At 47.7% G+C, this 24,490-nt stretch overlaps 2 protein-coding genes across 5 annotated transcripts; both read left to right on the top strand.

Moving 5' to 3' along the window:
- Positions 1-2,310: 2,310 nt before the first annotated feature.
- LOC123161126 (protein PHLOEM UNLOADING MODULATOR) lies at positions 2,311-5,631 on the top strand. 4 transcript variants are annotated; one of them, XM_044578980.1, is made up of 6 exons: positions 2,315-3,176; positions 4,050-4,241; positions 4,317-4,444; positions 4,536-4,729; positions 4,816-4,908; positions 5,224-5,631. In XM_044578980.1, exons 1-6 carry the CDS (start codon positions 2,845-2,847, stop codon positions 5,617-5,619), a joined length of 1,335 nt encoding a protein of 444 aa, XP_044434915.1. In that variant the 5' UTR covers positions 2,315-2,844; the 3' UTR covers positions 5,620-5,631. The 4 variants fall into 4 exon arrangements, with proteins under 4 accessions (XP_044434917.1, XP_044434915.1, XP_044434914.1 ...); XM_044578982.1 differs by having other exon boundaries at positions 2,311-3,176; positions 4,050-4,444; positions 5,026-5,468; XM_044578979.1 differs by having other exon boundaries at positions 2,319-3,176; positions 4,050-4,444.
- A 16,832-nt stretch (positions 5,632-22,463) lies between these two features.
- LOC123162506 (uncharacterized) lies at positions 22,464-24,266 on the top strand. The gene is made up of 3 exons (XM_044580289.1): positions 22,464-23,029; positions 23,200-23,420; positions 23,675-24,266. Exons 1-3 carry the CDS (start codon positions 22,633-22,635, stop codon positions 24,251-24,253), a joined length of 1,197 nt encoding a protein of 398 aa, XP_044436224.1. The 5' UTR covers positions 22,464-22,632; the 3' UTR covers positions 24,254-24,266.
- The last annotated feature ends 224 nt before the right edge of the window (positions 24,267-24,490 follow it).

Here is a 24,490-nt window from a genome sequence, read left to right as displayed (position 1 = left end):
TAGGTTCATTTCGAGATCATGACAGGAATCAATAGTTTTGACCATGACCACAGTCCAATAGCCAAGAAATACTGAGTATATTTTATGAAAAGAAAAGACATGCAGGGTTAAATTTATGATAATGATTTTCTGTTTGAAAAGAAAAATCCTATAGGAACCGTGTGAGAGGAAATTTCCAGCGCAAGTTTTTGAACCAAAATAACATTGATTTGTGAGATGTATAAAGGAGGTACTAAAAATTATGTGTGTATATAATTTGACACTCCTTCCGAGTTCTTTTTTATAAGACGTTTTAGACAGCTGACTCTGAACTATTTTGGGCACTGTCTGAACGGTCTAAAACGTCTTATAAAAGTGAAAAGAGAGTATTTTAAGTCCCTCCTGTTTGTCTTTTCATACGGCATACAAATAAGACCTCTTTTAAGTCAAAAAATTGTAGTTTTCCCACTCATTCGACAATGTGCATTTGCAATTCAAATCATACCTTTTAGTAACTTGGAACCAGTGAGATTTTGACCTCGTCATCTCGGTACTTTAAGTGTTGATGGCAGTTTGGTTTTTTTTTTTTTTGAAAATTAAGGCTAGCAATGCTGCCACATGAATTTCCAGCTCTTTGCGACGACACTTTGATCGGGAAAAAACCACCACCTCTGCAATAGAGTTTTGGGAATAGCACCTTCGGAACGATAATTTTCAAGTGGTTTGTCCCCCTTTCCCCTTTCGAGGGACTCCTTTATGCATTCCACAAACTGCTAATTGACAGTTATTACCCCTGTTCCATAATATAAGAGCATCTTCAATAGATGGTCCAAAATTTGGCGGTCCAAAATCAGAGATGTAAAATTTGGACCGCCAAAAAGTGCGTTTTGGAGCTCCGAAAAAAGCTCAACTCCAACAGATGGTCCAAAAGAGTAACTCCAACAGATGGTCCAAAATGAAGATGTAAAATCGCCTTGATCGTCTTCTTCAACCTCGGGACGTCGGCCGCTTTCGTCAAATCCGTCGCCATCAAGCTCTCCCCGACCTCCCCGAGCGCGCCATCCTCCCCATGATGAGCTCCTCTCCCAATCCCCCTATTTCCCCCCTTCGATCGGTGTCGTTTGCCACCGCTCCCGTGCTCGTCCGTGGTCGCCATGGCCAGAGCCCGCGCTCCCATGTACGTGTTCCTTTGCCGGCCAGCAGCGACAGAGGCGGGCAGCAGCCGACGCGAACACCACGAGCAGCGGCACAGGCACGCTGCACGGGCCAGCAGCGACGACAGCTCGGCTGGACAGGGTCAGTGCGGTGCGGCGGCGGGGCCGGGAGGCGGTGGCAACGGGGCGGGCCAGCGAGCAGCGGCGGGCGGCGGCCTAAGGACCCGGCGGAGGCCTACATGGGCAGCCAGACCGCCGGAGCCGCCGAATCCCACCGCGGCTGCCTCCCGATTCGGCGGCGCCCGGGCGGCTGCGAGACGGCTTCCGGCGAGGGAGGCGACGGGGGCGAGGGCGGCGCGGCGATTTGGGGCGGTGGCGGCGACGGCGGCGGGGATTTGGGCGGTGGCGGCGGCGGATTCCGGGCGACTGGTGTTCGGGCGGGCGGACATGCGCGACCGTGAAATGAAATGAAGTGGCGGTTAGGCGTTGGCGGGCGGTCGCCGAATTTGGACCAGATGCATCTCGTGATGTATATTTGCATCACGAGGTGTTGCATTTTACATCACGAGGAGGCCGCGGTCCTTTTTTTTTTTGCATATGAACCGTCTGTTGGAGCGGCGTTTTTTGCCCCAGACGGTCCAAAAATTAGTTATTTTTACATTTGGACCATCTATTGGAGATGCTCTAAGAGGGTTATTGACATCACTGTATTGTCAAAAACGCTCTTAGGCCTAATTTAGTTGCAAGAGGATGGCATCCCACCCCATGGCCAACGAGGATCCTCTCCTCCCATCACGGAGAGATCACCACGTCAGTTTGGATGACAGGGGAAGGGAAGGAGATCGCTAGGCGGAGGAAATCACTGGGTAAAGGAGATCGCTAGGCGGAGGAAATCACTGGGTAAAGGAGATCGCTAGCCTCTCGTGCGGCCAGTAGTGGCTTTTCTCCCCGATCTCTCTCAGGGCTAGTTTGGTAGCCCGTGATCCCAGGGGATCCCCGTCAAAAACCAGGGCACATAGCCCACGAGGCAAACTCGGCCCGTGCAAAACCACCGCGACATTTGGTCTGCTCGCTCGGCTGGGATATTCTCCCCCGATCCCCTTCCTTTCCTCGGGAGAGAAAAACCACGCCTAGATATGTCGGGGAGAAAAGCCACGCCTGGTGCGGGCGCATCTAACGATCTCCTCCCCTCTCCACTGTCCTCCAAATTGCAGAGGTGATCTCCCCGTGATAGAAGGAGAGGACCCCCCATGGGCATGGAAATCTCCCGGTGGAGGGTTAGAGCCCTGAGATATTCTCCCCTTGCAACCAAATTAGGCCAGCGTAGGCCTCTCGCCCAGGGAAAGGGCGAGGATTGGGGCTGAATATCCCCAGCGAGCGAGCGACCAAATGCCGGTGTGGTTTTCCACGGGCCGATTTGCGCCGTGGGCTCTGTACCCTGGGTCACGGGGATCCCCCCGGGATCACGGGGTACCAAACGAGTCCTTATGGTGTCAAAAACCCTGGACGGAAAGAGTACATGCATTCATTCAGCTGTGGGCAAGCCTGCTCGATCGAGGGTTACTCTGCATGCAGCCCGTTGATGGTTGGCCGGCCGGGACGCTCGGGGTGGAGCGGTAGAAAAGACCGCGGGGAAATGTGACTGCCCACGCCGACCTTCTAATCGAATCAGCATGGCCAGGCCAGGATCTCCCCCCGAAACCTCCCGGCCATGCCGAGACCCAAGGCAGAGAGGCCCGTGCCGCCGCCGGCCTGCCGCCGGTCCCTCGCGGCGGGCGGGCTGGGCCTGGCGGCCGCGGCGTACGTGGGCGTGGACTACCTCAGCCGCACGTCCCCCTCGCTGCACGGGCGGCTGCAGCCGGCGATCTGGGCGGCGCTGGCGCTCGCCACCGCCGCGCGGGCGCCCTTCTACCGCCGCTGGGACGCCGAGATCCGCGCCGCCCCGTGGTTCCTCGCCGCCATGATCTTCATGTTCGCCGCCCTGCTCTGCGAGGCCATCTCCGTCCGGTTCGTCTCCAGCGTGCTCGGCCTCCGGTGGCATAGGTCTCTGTGCAAATTCTAGCTATCCTCTTCCAGATTATTCTACAGTTATCTTTTGCAATTGCTCTGTTCTAGTCCCTAAGTGTATCTCCAACAGCGTGTTCGTTATTTTCTTTGTCCGTGTCATCGATCCAATAAGTTATCACACAACTACTTCAGTAGAGCGTATATAAGTTGTCCAAGAAAAATGAGATAATATTCAAGTTTGCACTCTCTTTGCACTTTGGAGCTTGTGCAATGGTTGTTGGTTCAAGTTTTTGGGTTACACATCAACTTATCCCAGTACAAGTTAGGACGATTGGCTCAAGACACTATGTATTCAGTGCATATTGGATAGAATTAATGGTGCTTTGGGTTGGATAGGAAATATAACGATTTTGAAAAATGGTAGTTATAAACTGCAAATAAAACAGTGAACGCAATAGCCTGTTCATTGTAGTGAATGCACATGCATGAAAACAAGAGGCAATTTATAGAATGGAAACCAAGACATGAGAATTGTAATTTGACACTAGCGGAACCTTATACAGCTTATGTGAGTCCGCTTTTGTTCCTTCTATCCCACTTTGTTTGTACATGTGATCTATTTACCTTAGGGTCGGGTTCCACTGTCAGACTCACATAAGCTGTATATGGTTCTGTGGTTTATAACTTTCATGTAAAGAATTTCCTGCGGTTTACTTTCATTGCCTATAAGATATAGGGATGGCACCTTAGTCCTTGGCAACATTAAGACTCTTGTTACACTCTTCAAAAGGTTCATTTTTCATGTATTTGAGTGTTTAGTGCAATACATCATTCTACACCTCAAGGGACATGCACATACTCTGCAGCCTTCAAAGACCTGAACTAAGACATGTTCAATAACATTAACAGATCTACTGCTCCTCTTCCGGACACTGGTCAGTGGCTTCTTCTAGCACTAAACGAGAGGCTTCCTCAAACTGTGGTTTATCTATTGAGAGCCCACATCATCAGTCTACATCATTACTTGATGTTGTTTATCATGTTGGGATTCTCGGCATTTTTTGACTGCATCAAAGGTCCTGGCCTTGGAATAGGCACAAGGTATATGTTTGCTATGGCGGTCGGGCGTTTTCTTCGGACCATAACATTTGTTTCTACGATTCTTCCATCCGCAAGGCCTTGGTGTGCTGCCGCTCGATATAAAATACCTGACCATCCTCATGCTTGGGCCCAGAAGTATTATGCTCCGTATGCTTCTGATCCGCGTGCAATCCGCAGGGTCATACTAGTGGATATGCCATATGGTTAGAGCATTTAACTTATGAAACTTCCTGGTGTAGCTGCTTTAATTTGATTGACTTCTAGTAACTGTTTATGATCATTTTCTTATTGCAGCCATTGTTCAAAATTATTCTGATCACTATAGACCTGATTGGGCACATATGAGCTTCCTAATAGACATATTGAGGCCCTCTGCCGGAGAGGGGCCTTCGTGGTATCATTTGGTGAATAAAGCCGGTGGTGGTTGCAATGATCTTATTTATAGTGGGCACATGTTTGTTGCTGTCCTGACTGCTATGGCATGGACGGTACGTTGTGTTGTCATCTTCACAGAACTAACTTCTTTTTCACATTTGCATGTCATGCTACAAATGATATGAAATTGACTCACCAGGGTCACCCCTATGTTCAAACATTCTTATGTCACAACCAAGGAAGTGTGATACGCCCACCCTTGCTAACATGTGGTTCTGCATTAGCCTTAGAGGTGATTGCTCAACACGGGTCTTGCAGTTAAGTCCATGTAGAAGAGGCCATCGACCAGTTCCTGTCAGTCTTTCGTATGCTATTGTTGCATTTATACCATTCATTGTCTTTCTTGTAGTGTAAAAACTTTGTTGTGGTGAAGACTTCAGCTTGGTGTTACGTATCTTCCTCTCTTCAATATGAACGCCACGCTACATTTGGACAGTTTTTATGTTTAATTTTTGTGTTGTCAATTAATCCCTGTACAAATACCCATTTGTTCTAAAGGGACAGATGTCCAGCTTAATACTATATATCTCCATGTTGCACCTTGCAGGAAGCGTACGGGGGATGGATATCAGTTGGGATATGGTTTCTAGTCCTGCACAGTGCCCAGAGGGAGATACGGGAGCGTTATCATTATAGTGCCGACTGTGTTGTAGCAATTTACGTTGGAATCCTCTTGTGGCGGGTCACTGGGTTCATCTGGTCCACGAGGGATTCAGATCAAGCCAGAAGACTTGCCAAACTCGACGAAGTTCAGAACAGATTATTTCATGCTGCAAAGGACTCGGACATCGACGAAATAAGGGGGCTGCTAAATGAAGTTGAGATGGCTGGACAGCCAAAGAAGACCTTCTCACAGGGTGTCATCTTATCCTTTGCTGCTTTTATGATTACATTCACCCTCCTGTTTGCTCTCCTTGCATTCTCACTTACTAGCAATGGATGATTGATTGGCATCCTCCTGCCTTCCATTTATTTTTGCCAGTAGTATATTTTAGTCAGTGCTCCTGACCTTGTCGATGCTTATATTGGCTGAGAACTTGGGAATTGATACTAACAGGTAGTTTCATGCAGGGAACCTACTTGTTGATAAAAACATGTAGGTTTTGCTGATAAAGGAATGATTATTTCTTGCCTTTCAGTACTTATTTTTTATGTGACAAGAATTAACATGGTGCAAAGCATGAACTGAATACGAGAATGTGGCTCTGTAGTGTGAAATGTCGAATGGAACGCGAAAATTTATCTCTGTAATGTATCATGCGCTCCTATTTTTTTTTTACGTGCTTTGGCTGTTTTCTTTCTATATTTTAGACAAAAGACACGACATATTTTAGAGATACATGAAAACTTATTTTAAACATGTGAACATTTTTTTTGAAGCATATTCTTAAAAATACCTTACTTAGTTTTTAAAAATGTTCACGACACATTAGAAAATGTTCGTGGAATGTAAAAGTTTGTTTGCGCAGCTTTGAAAATAATGTTTGTCCAAAAAAATGTTTGTGACATTTAATATTTTTAACATGTTTAAAAATATGTTCATTCCATCTAAAAAAAGATCATGAAAATATAAAAAAATGATTAGACCGCACCTGATGCATCTACTTTATTTCCAGATTCTTTGCTTATGTCATCTACTAGAGCTGCTAGAATATCATATTCAGATTCACCGAGCAGCTCAAAATGATTAGACCCATCAGTTTCATAGCCACATTCATTGGCAGTACCAGTGCTTTTATCTTTGTCCAGTGATTACCTTGATAGATCAACCTCATGTAGGTCTTGCACATATCAGTGAGGCTTATGTGTACTTTAACATTCTTTTTATAAGAAGGCAGACCCCAATACCGTAGAACCTGCGTGGCCACAACATGTCTTCAACCCCATTGTTGTGAGCCACTGCGAACCCCATAAACCGCTTCACGCCTATTCATGTATGGAGTGGTCATCCTCGGTTCATTAGTAATCCATGCTCGATCCATTGCCTGAAAAATATAAAAAGTGCATAAGAATCTGCATCACCTAGTCCAGGAACCCAAACATAATTGCTACAATGTTTTCAATAAGGGCAGTGATCTGCGCCAGTGCGCCGGCCGAACAATTCGGCCGGTCGCATGCCCAGCGTCCGACCGCTTCGCGTGGGGCCGTTAGATCACGCCTTTCCATCGTCCCTTTCCTTGCGCGCACGAGCGGTAACGGCGCCCTCCATCCCGCGGCACTAATCTCGCTCACGCACGCCTCCCCATCTCGCCCCTCGGCACAGGTCGTTGACCCTCCCGGCGCAGTTCCCACCGCCGCCCCTCGCAGCACCGGCTGCCACCTCGTCGATGATTCCAGCTCGCGGAGATGCCCAGTGCTACAACCGATGACTAGAAAATCTACAACCGATAAAGAAAAAAGCTTCAACCGGCAATGAGAAAAGTTTCAACCGTATACAACTGAAGCTATGGACGACGACGAAAAGTTGCAACCGGTGACGAAAAGAGCTTCATCTGATGACGGAAAAAGCTTCATCCGGCGATGAAAAAAGTTTCAACAATAGAGACGAAAAGCCATGGCCGACAACGAAAAGCTGCAACCGGCGTTATAAAAAGCTACAACCGGCATTGAAAAAAGCTTCAAACTTCATGTCTTATCTGCTACCCTGCGATGACGATGATGATGTTTTGCTGCAACCATAATCTGTTTTTGCTACAACAAGCGACGGTATTTGCTACAACCCATTTTTCATGTCAGCCATGGTGCTACAAGTGCGCCGACGTCCACCGCCGGTTCCAGCCCCCATGGCCACCCACTGCGGCTTTGTATTGCTCAATTGTTGCAAAAAACGGCTACGGGTTGTAGCATCCTCGACCACTGGTACGCCGGTGGTAGATAAAAAAACCGGATGCAGCATTCCCGACCCCTGGTTCCAGCACCCCATGCTACCGGATGGAGCATTTGCAACCACCACGTCCCAGCATAGCACAACCACCAGCGGCCACCGGCCGGCAGCAGTTGGGCAGTCTCCCGTCTTGGCGGAGCACACGGCCAGCAGAGGCCGTCGGCCGGCACTAGAGCGGGAAAAAGGAAGAAGAAACATGGCGCAGTGGAAGGATGGGGCTGGAGATAGAGGATGAAGACGTGTGGCTGGGAAAAGGATAATAAGGGAGAGATGGTCCACGTGGGGCCGAAAAAAAACAGGTTTCGCGTGGGTAAGCGCTAGGAGCCAGTGTGGCTCATGACCGGCCGAAGATTCGGCCGGCGCCCCAGCCAGAAACGGTTTCCTTTCAATAAATAGACGACACCTAAAATCACCCATGTTTTACTCTGCCGCAGTCGCGCGTCACTTCTCCCTACAGCAGGCTCCGGTTGCCTCACCATATCGGCCCAACCACGTTCACCTAGCCGTGTAACCCTCTCGCCTCGCCGGGGACGTGGTAGAAGAGGAGGGCCCTAAGCCGACGTTCCCAATTCCTTTGTTAGTAGGGAACTGAACGATCCCAATTCCAAGTTCCCGCTATTAAAAAAAGAGATTCTGCTAAATGAGTCAGCTGAAAAACAATTACTAGTTATTTTCTATTTACGTTTACAAAAAGACCCACCAACATTTTTCTGACATTGAAAATCGTCGCAGAATATGCGCATGCCTAGTGACGGCCATATGTGTCGCCTGAAATCAAGCCAGAACGTCACCAAAGTTGCCGGTGCGTGGTGCCCCGGGGTGAAACAACTAGTGACGGGTTTTGTCGCAAAAAATGATCTTTGACAACGTTTCATTCCATCACATGGATTTTTGTCACGAATAACACGCATTTTATAGTGGAGGGACAGACAACAGATGACAAAGATTTTTCTAGGGGAAAACACAGGTGGCTCTGATTACCAATTTGTCACGCCCCGATTTTTGAATCGCAAGCGACGAGGAGTAGGCAGGGGAAAGAGTGGAGACTTGGAGAGGAAGACGGTGAGAAAGATAGAACAGGGGATGGAAATTCAGATCCTTCTCATTGCATAACCAACACGTTATAAAACGTTAGAACTGACACGCTTAAGTAGTTGTCACACACTCACATCGACGCCAACTGGCCCAAGGCCACACACACACAACCTTCCCCTAGGGGCCATCTGTTAGTCACACTGCATTGGTATGCAGTGCAGGTGTGATAGCCCGTTGCACTGTGCCGTGACATCTGGATCAGGGAAGCTAGACACCAACGGCATGTCGCAGCCACGATGACCTGCACCGATTTCTGCTAACAAAAATCCCACCGTATATTATGGATTCGATTTATTTGGTGGCCAAAATAAATCAATCTACTGAAAGTTGGGATCAAAATCGATCTAGTCTTTGCAATAAATCTATTATCTAAACTAAAGAACCGATCTAATCTTTAATTGAATCAGGTGTCGTGGAAGGATCTCCTCGCGGATAGCGTGTTGCGGAAGTGATGGTAAACCTAATATCGACGTCATTGGACAAATCGCTCTAATACCATGTGGAGAAGTTTATGATAGCTAATATTTTTATCGTATAGGATGTTCAATATTTGTGTTGTATTGATTTGACTCTCGTATAGGATGTCTAATACTTTGTCCCCCTCCCCCCCCCCCCCCCGCTCCCGCGACGCGCGCGTCCGGGAGCCCTAGATCCACCACCGCCCAAGCTCCCCCTCTCGGCTCCTCCTCCCCTCACCGCTGCCGGAGCGCGCCGCCGGGCCAAGCCCGTGCGCCGCGGGCGGCGGCGGGGCATCTCCCTCCCTTCCCTGTTTGGGATTCCGGCGGCGCGGGCGACACTGCTCGTGGGGGCGCGGGATCCGGCGGGGTTCCTGGTGGCGGTGACGTGCGGATCCGGCGGCTGGTCGGCTGGGAGGTGGCGGGCGTCCCTGCAGCGCTGGCGGCGGCGGTCTAGGTCGCGGCCTGACCTGGGTCTCGTCGGGCGGCTGAGGGCGTGGATGGCTGGTGGTGCGCATTGGTGGGCCGGCGATGGTGGCTAATCCGGGCAGCGGCGGCTGCTCCAGGTCTGGCCTGGCCAGCGGCGCGGGTCCAGGATGACCTGGGCTACGGGCGGCTGCCCTTGCCTTGGCCTGTGGCTGGTATGGGTGGCGGCGCAGCTGCGGCGGCCTCGGTGGACATGTTGGCCGGATTCTAGCTGGCTCCGATGGCTGGACATCAGCGAGCGGCGTGGTTGGACTCCCCAGTGAGCGGTCTTGGTGGTAGGTGGTGGTCTGCGGGGTCCCCTTGTTGGTGGACAGACCTTCGTCGGTGGCCTTGTGCGGATCTGCTTCGACCGCCGCGGTGGGGCGGCACAGTGGGTGTCGGTGGGAAGGTTGGTGGGAGGGATGGGCGACACCGTCGCTCTGGCTGCCCATCGCCGGCACGAGGTGTGCCGGTCGTGGATGCGTCCGCTCCCCCTCCTCCCCATTCCCCATCCGTTTGTGTGCGGCGGCAACTCCGGAAGTTCAAGGCGGGATGCGGGTTGTGGTTGAGTCAGTTATGGGTGTCCTCTCGGACCAAAGCTGATCACTTTGGCTGCTCTTGGGGAGGTCCGTATGTCGGGTGGTGGTCCGGGTGGCGGGAGGCGCGGCGTTCTTGGGCGGAGCTTGCGTCTCAGGTGCGGGGAAGCAACCATGGCCATGCGGGTGGCTTGGTTGTGGGTGGTTGGCAAAGCTAGGGTGCGTCGGAGGAAGGTGAGCGCCGGGGTATATCACCTGTCCAGCCATGTTCTGGCCGACGAAGGCGGCGTCGGTGACGTCGTACCCTTCATGAAGGCTTTGTCGCGGCGTTCCCTCTCCCTCCGTCTCCCTCCAGGTGAAAACCTGATCTCTATATCGGGTTGTGGCGGCTCGATAGTTGTTACTGTTCGCACACGAACACGTCATCGTGTACCTCCAACGCCGAGGGTGATGCACCGCAGCTCACGTCGAAGGAGACCCGTCCGGAAGCGCGGTACGCAAGACAATTCGGCGGGCGCTTTTGTAGACCCAAAACCCCACACGCCCGGGAGGGACCCCGTCAGGGCGCGCGACGGCTATGGGCTGCCCTAGGTCGGCCTGACCGCCCCTAGGGCCTCGAGGTTCGCCGCCCTACAATGAAGAAGAACGAACGAAGAACGAGGAAGAAGAAGAACAAGGGAGAAAATAAAGGTAAAAGATGTAGATAGATTTGTTCGATTGAATCGGCCGTCACCTCTTATCTATATAAGAGGCGGATGGACTTCCCGTACAAGAAAAGAACTTGCCTAGCCGTACAAATCACCAAAAGCTAATAAAACACGGATTATTCACGACCCCCGGTCCGGATGTCCGGCTCAAGGCCCGAATGATCCGGCCTAGCACAGTTTTCTGACAGCAGCTTACTGTTTTGGCTCTAGAATCCACATACGGCCTCGGATTTTGACGTGTTTTATATCAAAATCAACCGCCTCGTCGAGACGCACAACTTTTATGTTGAACAGTTTTTGATCAGAGGCCATCTTGAGGGGGTTTCGGACCGTTTTCTAAAGTCTGCAGCAGAAAAACTTGTCCGGACTCCGGACGTCCGGACGATTGCCCGGATTGTCCGGCCTTTACCTGGGTCATCCGGCTTCAGCTTCAACCTTCTGGAATCTTAGTGCTCCAATTACCCGGATGATCCGGACCCCGGCCCGGATGATCCGGCCAAACACTGCTGCAGCGCACGATTTTGCCTGTAACTTTTGCGTACGACCTTGGATGGGGACGATTCTTATATCAAAATCGTCCGTTTCGATGAGACGAAGAACTTTGCAGTTGTAACTTTTTTTCATCAGAGGCCATCTTGGGGGCGTAATTAGCCGAATACTATTCTAAATACAAAATCTCAGTACTTCGAACACAACTTCGGCCTTAGAGATGAGATCGGATGGCTATGGCCCAAATATCAAAGTTTCTCTTTTTGACGATATGAAACTTTCTCACTTTGATCATTTTTCCATTTGAGGCCTTCTTAGTTACGTTTTTGACCATGCCAAAAATCTGGTGTCAACACATGCCCTTCTGTTTTTCGGCAAAACTTGTGTGCCGAAAAATAACTTGCACGAAGTTTGTTCTAAGCGCGATGTCAACACTCCATCGACCGTTTTGTACGTGCTTTGGACGATAAGTATATATCGGCCATTTAGATTAGCAACAAAAGTGAAGGTAATCGAGCATATAATGATTTGGTAATACCCTTTCATGATGTAAGAAATTATATTGCATCCATGGATTAAAATAAGCCCATTGAGGGTAACCAATCATACCTGATGAAGAATTCCATGGCATAGGCATCAACGGCATTGTTGAAGAAAATGGATAATGTGTGGACCGAAGATGTTGAAACCTTCGTCTTGGTCCTTCGTAGCTTTCACTCTTTTCCTTCTTCACCTTTGTCGCACTCCTTGTAAAGGAAGCTCGCACATAATTCATATTTTGAATATTTCCTTTGGGAACCCATGCCATGTTTCTCTTTTCAAGTTCTTGTGCACTAAGCTTCTGCAACTCCTTCTTTTGCCAATACGATAAGCCGAGTGGGCACCCCAGCTGCGATTTTGTTTGAAGTAATGGCAATTCTTGTTTTACCTTGTGCACTCTCAACTTCTTCCCTTCAGATTTGACACTTGATTGACTTGCCTCATTGCCTTTTGTAGCCAATGTCAACACTTTAATTGGCTCTTTTTCATTTGAGATCATATCTGAAGTGGCACTCTTACGACCATCTCTTTTGACGCGGTAGATTTGCTCAACCACCTTCTTATTCTTCCTTGTGCACCAGACTGATTCTTTTTTGAAACAGTCTTGGACAATGACTGCTCATTGAATGTTGGTCTTCTTGGAGTTGCATAATACTGGCGAGATGGTTTATAATAATATGGAGAATGTGCCCCTGTATCATACTTGTCCCATGATGGATATGAATTTACGTGAGCATAGAGAGACATCCACGACATTGGCATTGGCGGCCCAAAATAAGGATATGAACAAGTTGCATTCAAATTCTCTTCTTGCCAATATCGATCCTTGGATTTGCGCCTAGGGGGTGATCTTGATGCTTTTGCACTAGTTGGCCTATAAGCACTGTTCTCCTCACTTATCTTCTGATATTTTTCCAATAGTTGCGCGAAAGTGACTTTCGGCTTTTTACCTTTGTGCTTACGTCGGCCTTTGTTTTCTTTGGTTGTGCTTGCATTGATCTTTGGATTTTTTTGTTGCCCCCAGTACTTGGCGTATTTTGTGCAACCTCGATAGAATTTTCGCCCTCAAGAATATTATCATTGTGCTCTTGAACAACTTCCTTACTTGAAAGCTTGATCCTATTACCCACGGACCTTACCTTCTCGTGTTTAGATGGATCAGCTTGAAGCAGCCGATACAAAAATTGTTTGCCGTCAGGACCAATCGAAATAGACTGGTCATCCCTTGGTGTTTCAACAAGTTTCAATCGTCCTTTTTCAATGGCCGATTTAACTATTTGACGAAACATATTGCAATCCTCAAAACTATGCTTGAACAAATCATGCAACTTACAATACATTCGTCCTCGGATAGATGGTTTTTCATGGTGATCAAGAACTCTAATGTAATTATTTTTCAGCAACAAATCAAATATTTGATCACACATGCTTGAATTGAAGGGATGCTTCTCATTTTCTAGCCGATCTTGGTGTGAGAACGGCTTTCCAGGTAAGCAAACGAATGGTTTAGAATACCCCCATTCGGCTATGCATTGTGTTTTGCATTCTATCTCCGATGTCTTAGGATAAGATATTATACAAGCATCAATTTTCTCAATAGAATTTAACCTTGCCTTTAAAATTCTGAAATGAAAATAGTTAGAACACATATGTCTCAATTGAGACCAAGTGTAAGCCAAGTAAGAAACAAGCAAAGCTACCCAATTATATATGAACTTTTGATAAAGCAATGGGGAAAACTTTGGCTGCAATAATAAGTCACAATCGGTCTTTATAACTGGCACAATGTGTTGACCGATATGCTTTGCAACGATTTATTGCTAACAAATAAATTACCCTTCTTCATTGGTCTTTCAAGATTGCTTATGAGAATTTTTCTAATAGAAGCATCAACAATAAAGTTGCGACCAAATCGGAAGATAGGTAAATCACTTGCTAGACATACCTCTTCGAATACGTTGGGAGAGCATGATGGTTGCGTTACTTGAACGATATCTTGTTCCCCTTTCGAATAGCTCCCCAGCGCCTTGTCATCCTCTTTTTCTAGAATAGATTCGGCATACGTAATATTTGATTCGGTCTTTTCAATAACCGAATTAACTTTGTTTTCCGAATCACCACTCTTTTTGATAATTCTACCCACACTCAATGCTTTCTCTTTTTGACATAATCTAGCTTGTATTGCAATAGAATTAATAGGCTTTCCCTATTTATTAATTCATGTAGAACAACATTGCATTCATCCCAAAGACGTAAGGTTTTTCTTAATGACCCAATCTGGATAGAATTGCCCCCCGATACTTTTAGACTCTTTCGGTAACGAGATGTCGCCGAAATTCTGTAATTGTGCAGGGAAAACATTGTATGCTACGATACTAGGTGAAGACACATGGGATCCTATAGAATTTTCATTTATTCGGCTATTAGCGTGAAGGTGCGAAGCCGAATTATGAAAACCTATAGTTGCATATGGTGCCAAAACATTAGTAGCATGAAGTATAGCATATGATGGTTGAGGGTAATTGGCCGGATAACTAGTACTAGCATGGCCAATTCCCCCATCCACCGGCATGTTTGGATTCACATATTGCAAATTAGTTGCCGATGAATAAAAAGGTGAAACATTTTGTTGCATACTATCGGAAGTTCCTATGTGAGGTGTTTCAACTTGATTAACCGAACTCATCATGTTTTTCATCGGCATATGAATTTCTGGGGTTGCCAATGCATGGGAGTTGGAATACATATGTTGCATGTTGCTAAAATCATATGAGGTAGAAGCATGAAGATTTTGTTGCATCGGCTCTTGCACATAATTAGATGCATGATTGATAAAGCTAGGGCTAGCCGATACATTATGCTCATTAAATGATTTAGCAACAACATATGCATTATTCGCATCTACATATGTGAATTGGGTATTCATATTATCTTTGTAGATTGCAAACCCTAGATGACGATCTCTTCGTAGCAAGAACGAGCCGGAGACCGTTCAAAGCTTCGTCCCCAGCGGAGTCGCCAAAAAGTGTGTTCGCACACGAACACGTCATCGTGTACCTCCAACGCCGAGGGTGATGCACCGCAGCTCATGTCGAAGGAGACCCGTCCGGAAGCGCGGTACGCAAGACAATTCGGCGGGCCCTTTTGTAGACCCAAAACCCCACACGCCCGGGAGGGACCCCGTCAGGGCGCGCGGCGGCTATGGGCTGCCCTAGGTCGGCCTGACCGCCCCTAGGGCTTCGAGGTTCGCCGCCCTCCAATGAAGAAGAACGAACGAAGAACGAGAAAAAAGAAGAACAAGGGAGAAAATAAAGGTAAAAGATGTAGATAGATTTGTTCGATTGTGTGTTGTTGTTCAATCGGTCGTCACCTCTTATCTATATAAGAGGCGGATGGACTTCCTGTACAAGAAAAGGACTTGCCTAGCACAGACCCCCGGCCCGGATGTCCGGCTCAAATCACCAAAACCTAATAAAACACGGACTATTCACGACCCCCGGCCCGGATGTCCGGCTCAAGGCCCGGATGATCCGGCCTAGCACAGTTTTCTAACATCAGCTTACTGTTTTGGCTCTAGAATCCACATACGGCATTGGATTTGGATGTGTTTTATATCAAAATCAACCGCCTCGATGAGACGCACAACTTTCATGTTGAACACTTTTTGATCAGAGGCCATCTTGAGGGGGTTTCGGACCGTTTTTTAAAGTCTGCAGCAGAAAAACTTGTCCGGACGTCCGGACGGTTGCCCGGATTGTCCGGCCTTTACCCAGATCATTCGGGACTTGACCCAGATCATCCGACTTCAGCTCCAACCTTCTGGAATCTTAGTGCTCCAATTACCCGGATGATCCGGACCCCGGCCCGGATAATCCAGCCAAACACTGCTGCAGCGTACGATTTTGCCTATAACGTTTGCGTACGACCTCGGATGGGGACGATTCTTATATCAAAATTGTCCGTTTCGACGAGAAGAAGAACTTTGCAGTTGTAACCTTTTCCATCAGAGGCCATCTTGGAGGTGTAATCAGCCGAATACTGTTATGAATACAAAATCTCAGTACTTCGAACACAACTTCGGCCTTAGAGATGAGATCGGATGGCTATGGCCCAAATATCAAAGTTTCTCCTTTTGATGATATGGAACTTTCTCACTTTGATCATTTTTCCATTTGAGACCTTCTTAATTACGTTTTTGACCATGCCAAAATCTGGTGTCAACAGTTACCTTCTGGGAGGCACCGCTCTGGAGTCCTGGCTTTGTCGTTGTCCGTTTCACCTCTCCGGTGGTTCATGATGGAGGTCTCCGTTGGCTCCAAGCGGTCTCCTTTGCATATTCGTAGTTAGCTTGGTGGTCGGTGGAGTGGTGTTTCGGTGCCCGGCACCTTTGTATCTTGCATTGGGTGTGTGTTGTGTGCGTTGGGCGTGAGTTGGTATCGTCTTTTGGATGTATTACGGTTGTGCTTTATAATATAAAGCGGGGAAACCTTTTTTCTTAAGACGCCGACACCGAAGGGAAGGAATGGCAACACCGTATCCTGATTTGGCAGCACCTCGGCCTCCTCAACGCCACCGACCGGAGGCTCACACAACGACACCCTATGTACACGCCACCCTCTCTCCTCCTGAGACGAAGGAGGAAACCCATGGGCACGCCAGCGGCCGTGGGTGGGAGATGGTGTCGCCCTTTTATCGCCCACATGCAGTTTAGTTTAAGGCAAGTCATGGTTAGTTTGAACCAAATCTATCTCTACCTCTACTATCTCATCTGGGTTTATTAGTCCCCGCGTATTTTAGGTCATGCATATTGACCATAATAATTAATAGAATGTAAATTTTATATATTAAAAATAATATCATTCAAAACTACACTCAAATATGATTCCAGCAATATAGTATTTAATGACAGGCATTAATATTTTCCTAATTAAAGATGTGGTCAAATTTTGACCAAAAATACAATGAGGACTAAGGCCAACTCTAGCCGATCCCCTAAAACCTATTAGAGGAGTAAAAATCCGGTTTTACTCTTTAACTCGGACCTAGGAGAACAACTAAACCCCATAGAGGAGAATAACTTTTCCTCCACCGCATATCAGGCACCTATATTTACTTCACCGCTCGGCGTCTGAGTAAAGATCCCCACCCTCCTCTGCCTCTCCTCCTCCCCAATCCCCGTCACCGACAACTCCCCCGCTGTTCCCCTCCGCCCCCTCCTCCCCAAAGGGCGGATCCTGTGGCCGCAGGTCCCTGTCGCCCATCCACAGCGCGGATCCGCGCCGCCACGAGAGCAGCACGAGCGCGTCCTCAAGCGGCGCCGTCATGGCAATGTGGCCATACCCCGTTGGCTCACCGAATTCCCCGACCTCCCCACGCCATAAAGGAAGTACCTCGGCGTCCATCAGCGAGCGTGGGGGACGTGGGTGGCGGAGACCACCGACCGCAACACCCACAAGTAGCACTGGATCGGCTCCTTCCACATGGTTGAGCTCACCGCCCGCGAGTACGACCTGTGGCAGCTCCGGCTGCACGGCACGGATGCCCGCCTCTTCCCATGGGGCGATACGCCCGTCGAGCTCGACCCTCCACCACCTGGGGTGGTGACCGCGATGGTGGCTAGGGAGGACCGGGAGGCGAGGGAACATATCACGTCAGAGGCCGTCGACGAGGAGTACATGGCGGACCCCATGGGTGGTGGGATTTGGCGGGCGGAGTGGCTTGCCCTCGCAAAGTCCGACTATTAAGGTTTTAGTTTGACTATGCTTCGATGGTTTTTTAATGTAAATTTTGTTTAGTTTTAAGTTCAAGTTCATGTTCAGGTTTAAACTAGACCATGTTTCGACGGATGCTTATGTACATTATGTGTTGAATTTCGGTTTAGACGTTTGTTTAAATCGAATCTATGTTAAACTTATAAAAGTTTGCTTTTTACTCCGCTAAATTTAGAAGTTTGACTAGGTCCGATCAAAACTTAGTGGAGTAAAAATACTTCACTAGGTTTACTCCACCGTTTTGCTTCTCTATTTTTAGAGGATCAACTAGAGTTGACCTAATAAACCTAGACTGAGCTAGTACTAATCTCTGACTGACACATTTATATGCACTTCTAACCATGGGTGGAGCTACACTAGTATTTGGGTGTACAAATGTACACCCATTATTTTTACAAAACCTTCGATTACGATATGTATAATAAGCATGTATGCATCAAATAAATTTGAAACTCTAGCAAAACTGTGGTTTTGGGGGAATATGTACACCATTGTGTGGATGTTGGCTCCTCCAGTGTTCTAACCATAGATTAAAATCACGGGAGAAACGATTTGGCGGCGGCCTCTCCCAGCAGCTATAGCGGCCACCATAGCGGGCAATCGCGGCAAATAGCGGAAATTTTTCTGATGGAAGAGATGATTTCTAGAGGGTTTTGCTCATTGTTGAGACATTTAGAGGGATTTGTGGGGGATTTCACGGCAGCAGCCATAGCGTAGCGGCGAGGCTCCCGGGCAGCTATCGCAGCTTTCTCGGGCTATTTTAATCTATGGTTCTAAGAGCATCTTCAATAGATGGTCCAAATTTTGACGGTCCAAAACCGGAGATGTAAAATATGAACCGCCAATTGGTGCGTTTTGGAGCTCCAGAAAATGCTCAACTCCAACAAATGGTCCAAATCGGAGATGTAAAAAATAGAGCAACTCCAACAGATGGTCCAAAACGAAGATTAAAACGACCAACTATTACTTCATCTCAACATAGTTCAAACATGAAATTCAACATAGTTTCATATACAAATTCAACTACTACTTATTCGAACTACTAGATGAAACTACTCCTTGTCGTCCGAGCTGCGGAACTGCTCCCAAAACTTGTCCTTGGTCGGGTCATCGTACCCCTCGTCCTCCTCCTCAGAGTCACCCCAGTCCTCATCCGATGACTCGATAGGGATCGCAGTCGAGGGGCCGGCCTCGTCCTCCTTCTTCACCCCCTTCTTTTTTGCCTCGATGTCGAGTTTCCAGTAGTGCTCCAGCTCAGCCTAGATGTACTGCGGATGCTTTCATGCAAATCGAGCCATCGCCGCCTCGTCGCTCTCGCCGGGAGTGACGATAACCGCCGATCTCTTCTTCGCCTTCTTCGCCGGCATCTCCTCCATCCAGATGCCTTGCGGCACAAGCCACTCGGCCACCGCCTGGGACTCGATCTCCGGGAAGTTGAGGTCTGTCTTCGGCCATCCGGCACGCCACACGGCCACATCGTAGGCACGCGCGACATCATCGACAGTGGGATACGTGCCGAGCCACCAACGCTGCCCGGCGTCGGAGAACTCCACTCCAAACTTCCCGGAGGGCTTCTCCCTCACGCCGAAGAAACCAGACTTTCCCTTCTGCGTCTCCCTCGGCGCCATCGGGAGCGGGCGGTGGACGGACCGGAGGCGGAGGTGGCCAGAGAGGAGGCGGGCGGAGCGGGGCCGGGCGGAGGACGGACCGGAGCCGGAGGTGGACGGAGAGGAGGCGGGCAGCGGGGCCGGGTGGAGGACGGACCGGAGCCGGAGGTAGAAGGAGAGGAGGCGGACAGGGTCCGGAGGCGGCCAGAGAGGAGACGAACAGGGTGCGGAGGCGGCCGGAGAGGAGGCGGACAAGGTCGGGGCGGGGGTGGAGGCGGCCGGCCGGACCGGAGGCGAAGGCGGACGGAGAGGAGGCGGACGGGGTGCGGAGGCGGCCGGAGAGGAGGCGGACAGGGTCGGGGCGGCGCGGCGCGGCTGCAGGCAGCGGCCTAGGCGGGGTGGAATCGGCGGCGGGGGTCTGGATCTACGGCAGGGCGGCGTCAGAGAGCTGCGCGGGTGGGCAGAAGGGAAATGAAGTGGCGTTGGGCGTTTGGCGGGCGGCCGCAGTTTTGGACCAGTTGTATCTTGTGATGTAAATTTGCATCACAAAGTTTTTAATTTTACATCACCGGAAGGCCGCGGTTCAACTTTTGTTTTTGGAGAATGCTATTTTTCTGCCGACTGTCAGTTAGCGATCGTCACGGACGATCGCTTCCGCCTGTTTTTAGGAGTGCTGGGGGAGTCGAACCTGGGATCTGATAGATCCAGCGGTATTAGGAACCTAGCAGCAACCACCTAAGCAAACTCTATGTTGTGATTTGATTCTTGTTACATACTTTTCATACCTTTATGTTGAGGTAGACTTTTCTACTCACAAATCTGATCGAGTGTTATTCTGCTGTCGTTTTCGGTTTTTCTTACAAACTTTTTACCAAAAAATATACAAAACATATATTTTTATCAAAAATAAATTAGAGATGTGAGTTGAGCTCACGATTTAACATATAAGACTAGACTCTTGTACTCTTTGTACATAGATATGAGCTGAGTTCATGGTCTTAACATGATAATTTATTCACCGCAACCTTGATAACTTACGTACAAATATTGTAGAAACCTCGATCAGGTGAAAAACCATTTTTGAAACACATCCCGATAACTCGTGTGAAAATAGCATGATAATATAAGTACCGTATACATGATAATTTTGGTCTAGTGGGGGAGTGTTGTTTGACGATAATTTATGTGTAAATAGCATGGTAACTCACGCATAACAAATTTGATCACTTATATACAAAAATCATGATAACTTTTGCACAAACATCCTTATAGCGTGCTAGTGGTCCGGCCCACGAAAACGACTTGTTTTTGGCGAGATATGGATCTCATAACTTGATGAACAAATATTATGTTAGACCCAGAAAAAAGTTGCTTAAATATACTCCGGCATCTTCAGTGGTACGTAATACTCACGGTATTTTTGACCCGGCAGAAAATAGTGGTTAAATACACAACTTGATGACTTCAATATAAATAGCATAGAAATATGCGCACCATAGACCAGATAACTTAGGGGCACAGATAATGTGATAACTTTGACCTGGGATTTTTCTTTCTTAAAATCATATCTTCAATTACTTATGTGTAAAATAATATGGTAATATACACACCGCTTACCTGATAACTTAGGTCCAAACACCACGGTAATTTTTATCCGGGAAAGAAAATGTTGAAGACACATCCGCAATAACTTCTGTATAAATAGCATGATAATATACGATAACAAACCTGATAACTTAGGTACAAATAGCCTGATAACTTTAATCTGAGGAAAAAAGGTTGTTTAAAATGTAACTCCGGTAACTTTTGTGTGCCCACACCTCTGATAACTTATGTACAAAACACCATAGTAACTTTTTACTTAGGTGAAAATATTTATTGTGCCTGGGTTATCATGGTGTTTGTGCGTGAGTTATCATGTTCGTGCGTATACATTATCATACTCTTTACAAAAAAGTTACCGGGGTATGTTACAACAACTTTTTTTCTTCGGGCAAAAAGTTAAGCAGTGTTTGTGAGTGAGTTAACAGGTTTGTGGCTTATATATTACCATGCTCTTTATAAAAAAATTATTGGGATTTGTTACAACAACAAAAAATCATGTGGTCAGAAAATTTACCATAGTGTGTTGTGCGTGAGTTATCAGATTCATGGCGTAATAAATTATCATGCTCTTTTTCCAGATAAGTTATCGGGGTATGTTACAACAACACATTTTCTTCACAGTTACCACAGAGATTTGTGAGTGAGTTATCAGGTTCGTGGCGTATAATTACCATGTTCTTTTACAGATAAGTTATCGAGGTGTATTATTACAACATTTTACCTAGGGTCAAAAGGTTACAGCGGCGCGCGAGTTATCAGGTCTGTGATGCATGGATTGCCATGTACAAATGGAAAGAAATTTGGTAAATAAAAAAGAAAGAAAGAAAAACAGCTTGTTTTTCTGGTCGCGTATGTAGAAGTACAAATATTTATTGGCATTCTATGCAAGCACAACTTGAAACTAGACCAGATGGATATGACATGCTTTCTTGAATCAAGAGGTAGTGAGTTCAACTCCCACCTCATACCACTTTTTACCATGTTTTTTTCTACCACGCTAGGAAATAAAATGAAGCGGGAAAAGCGATGGGATGGGATCGAGAAAGAAGGATGTGCGCCAGGAAAACCGCACGGGATTTCGGATCTGTTTAGCACAGTCCGGTATAAATATTACCCAACCTAAATTATAGCTAGAATTTAAGCTAGTTCAGTTGGTTGTGAACAGCTATGGTGAACCGTAGGTAGTGGGTTTGAGTCCCCACTTTGTACACTTTTTTTACCACGCCAGAAAAAAAACGGGGGAAGGGAGGGGAACGAAGCGGGGAGCGGGAGAAGCGATCGTGCGGATCTGTCGCTAACCATTGTTTTTATATATGAACAGTTTGTTAGAGTAGCATTTTTTACCCAGATAATTCAAAAGTTAGGTATTTTTACGGTTGGACTATCTATTGAAGATGCTCTAACATACATGAAGATGTGGTGTTTCCACCTCTGTTTCCCGCACAAAATCATCTCCATCCCGTTTGATTGATGTTGCTAAAGCGTTGCCCAGCCCGTCGGACTCCGACTTCCTAACGCACTCGGCCGGCTCCTGAGTCAGATTTAAATTGAAACACCACAAGGCACAAGCGGCTCCGCATCTGTTATAAATACACGCGTGCACGGCGTCAGAAGAAGTCCATCGAAGCCAGAAATCACGCTAGTACGAGTGTTATCTTCGCCGTCCCGCGACGGCGACCCGGCCTGCGAATCGCCATCCGACAGGCTCCTTTACCTTGCCACGAAACAAGGGTGGTGCTCTTCGATCTAGAATTACATTCTGTTCAAAAAAAGGCTGAAGAAATTAGCTGCTGCGTGCGACGATGGCTACGGCTAAGAGAAGCAAGGCGAAAGCTGCCAAGGCCAAAGCCGCGGAAGCAGCCAAGACAGCCAGGGCCAACGCCTACGAGGCCGAAAGGGCAGCTGACGCGGACGCTGTACGGGCCGCCAAGATTGCCAAGAGGAAGGCGAGAGAGGCCAAAAAAGCTGCCACGACGGACACCGCGAAAGCCAAAGAGGCAGAAGAAGCCGCCAGGACAGCCAAATTCATGGCCGAAGAAGCCGCCAAGGCAAAGGAAGCCGCGGACGAGGCGAGGCGGCTGGAGGACAAGGAAACGGAGTGGGCGCAGTGCGAGGAAGAGCTGTTCGCCTCGAGGTTCCGCCGTTTCTGGAACAAATTCTACGCCTGCCGCGGCCGCGGCGTCACCTTCCATCAAACCAGTAATCATCCCAGTTTATTTGTGTTCCGCGGTTCTTTCAGTTTCTTAAAGCAAGTTTAATATGATGACGTAAATGAGTTGTAAAAAATGTCACTATGACCTAATTACTAGTATGACTTTAAGTATTTTATTTCATTCTTTCACTAACTTGATATTAGTGGAACAATGCAGCATCTATCCCTGCCATGCGTTATACGTCCCCTGCTTCTCGTGACTCGCCCGATGCCATGGATACTCTACAGTTCAAGTCAGTCAAAATCGCATCAATCAAAGAGTGCTTACACTGGCCGCTGCAAGTGTTTGGCATCGTTGCTGCACGTGATATCCTGGATAACAAGCGCAACATTATTTTCCACCGTCCGAGAAATAGCTGCCAGACCATCACCGAAGAGGTTTGTATATTCTTACTCACTTGTTTGTTTTCCCAAGTTGCATGCATTTTGCTCTTGTACACTCTCTCCTTGCCTCATTAATTAAAGTTTACAAAATTTTGACTTTGGAAAATATGCACTATAATTTGACAAGGAGAGAGTGCATGGAATATATTATAATAGATTGGTTGTGGCATTATATCCACTTTGATGCAGTCTTATTACTAAGTAGTAGAACATAATTATTGACCTACATACTTGTTTCGATCATGCAGGATCCATATCTTGCATTGACCGGCCCCAGTCGAGCTATTGCGGTGTCAATAGACCCTTCCTACATTGAGGTTTCCCTGAAAGTCAAGGGCCCTACAAAAGCTGAGGATAAAGATCTGAGTGATCTTGTTGTGACTTACAAAAGTGCGTATTGCCTAACTGGTGTTTACCCTAGCAGGCTCAGCACGCTGAAACTTGAATTCAGCCACGTTAGTTTCTCTGTGGAGGCCACAATCTGTATAAAACTCACTGGTGGGTCATGGCCAATTGGTTTCCAAAGTGTATTCACTGCTGGCACTTCTACTGATGATGTCCTTGTCAAATTACTTGATTCCGGACATGACGGGTTGCCTGTCGATGCCAATGGTGTGACCAAGCTCTCGCGTCGCGTGGTTTCTGTTGGACTGGAGAAGTTTCTGAAGGTTTGTCTCATGGCAATTTCGATTAATGAGAAACAAGTTGTTGAGAGTAGCGAGGCAACTTTTAAGCCTGAGAGGGCTGACATTAGCCTAATCAATCTTAGTCTTGGCTTCTGTAGTATGGAAGTCGCCGTTGCTTGGTCATGTTTCTGTGATGAGTGACTTGTTCTTATAATTCTCTCGAGAGACACCATTTGAAACCGCTTACATTTTCTTATAAAAATGATACACTTACGGGCAACTGTTACGGAAAGCATGGCTACGCACTGATGTGGCAAAACGAGATAGCGGTGTGAGCCGTAATTCACGCAAAGTGAAAAATTGAGCGCCAATCAGCTGGCTCCACCTCGGTGCGTAGATGATTTCCGTGGCAGTCCATCCATAAGTGTATAGCATCAT

This window comes from Triticum aestivum, chromosome 7B, assembly GCF_018294505.1.
Source record: "Triticum aestivum cultivar Chinese Spring chromosome 7B, IWGSC CS RefSeq v2.1, whole genome shotgun sequence".
NCBI lineage: Eukaryota > Viridiplantae > Streptophyta > Magnoliopsida > Poales > Poaceae > Triticum > Triticum aestivum.
Note: the sequence above shows the minus strand (reverse complement) of the source record. Positions and strands in the feature narration are given on the sequence as shown.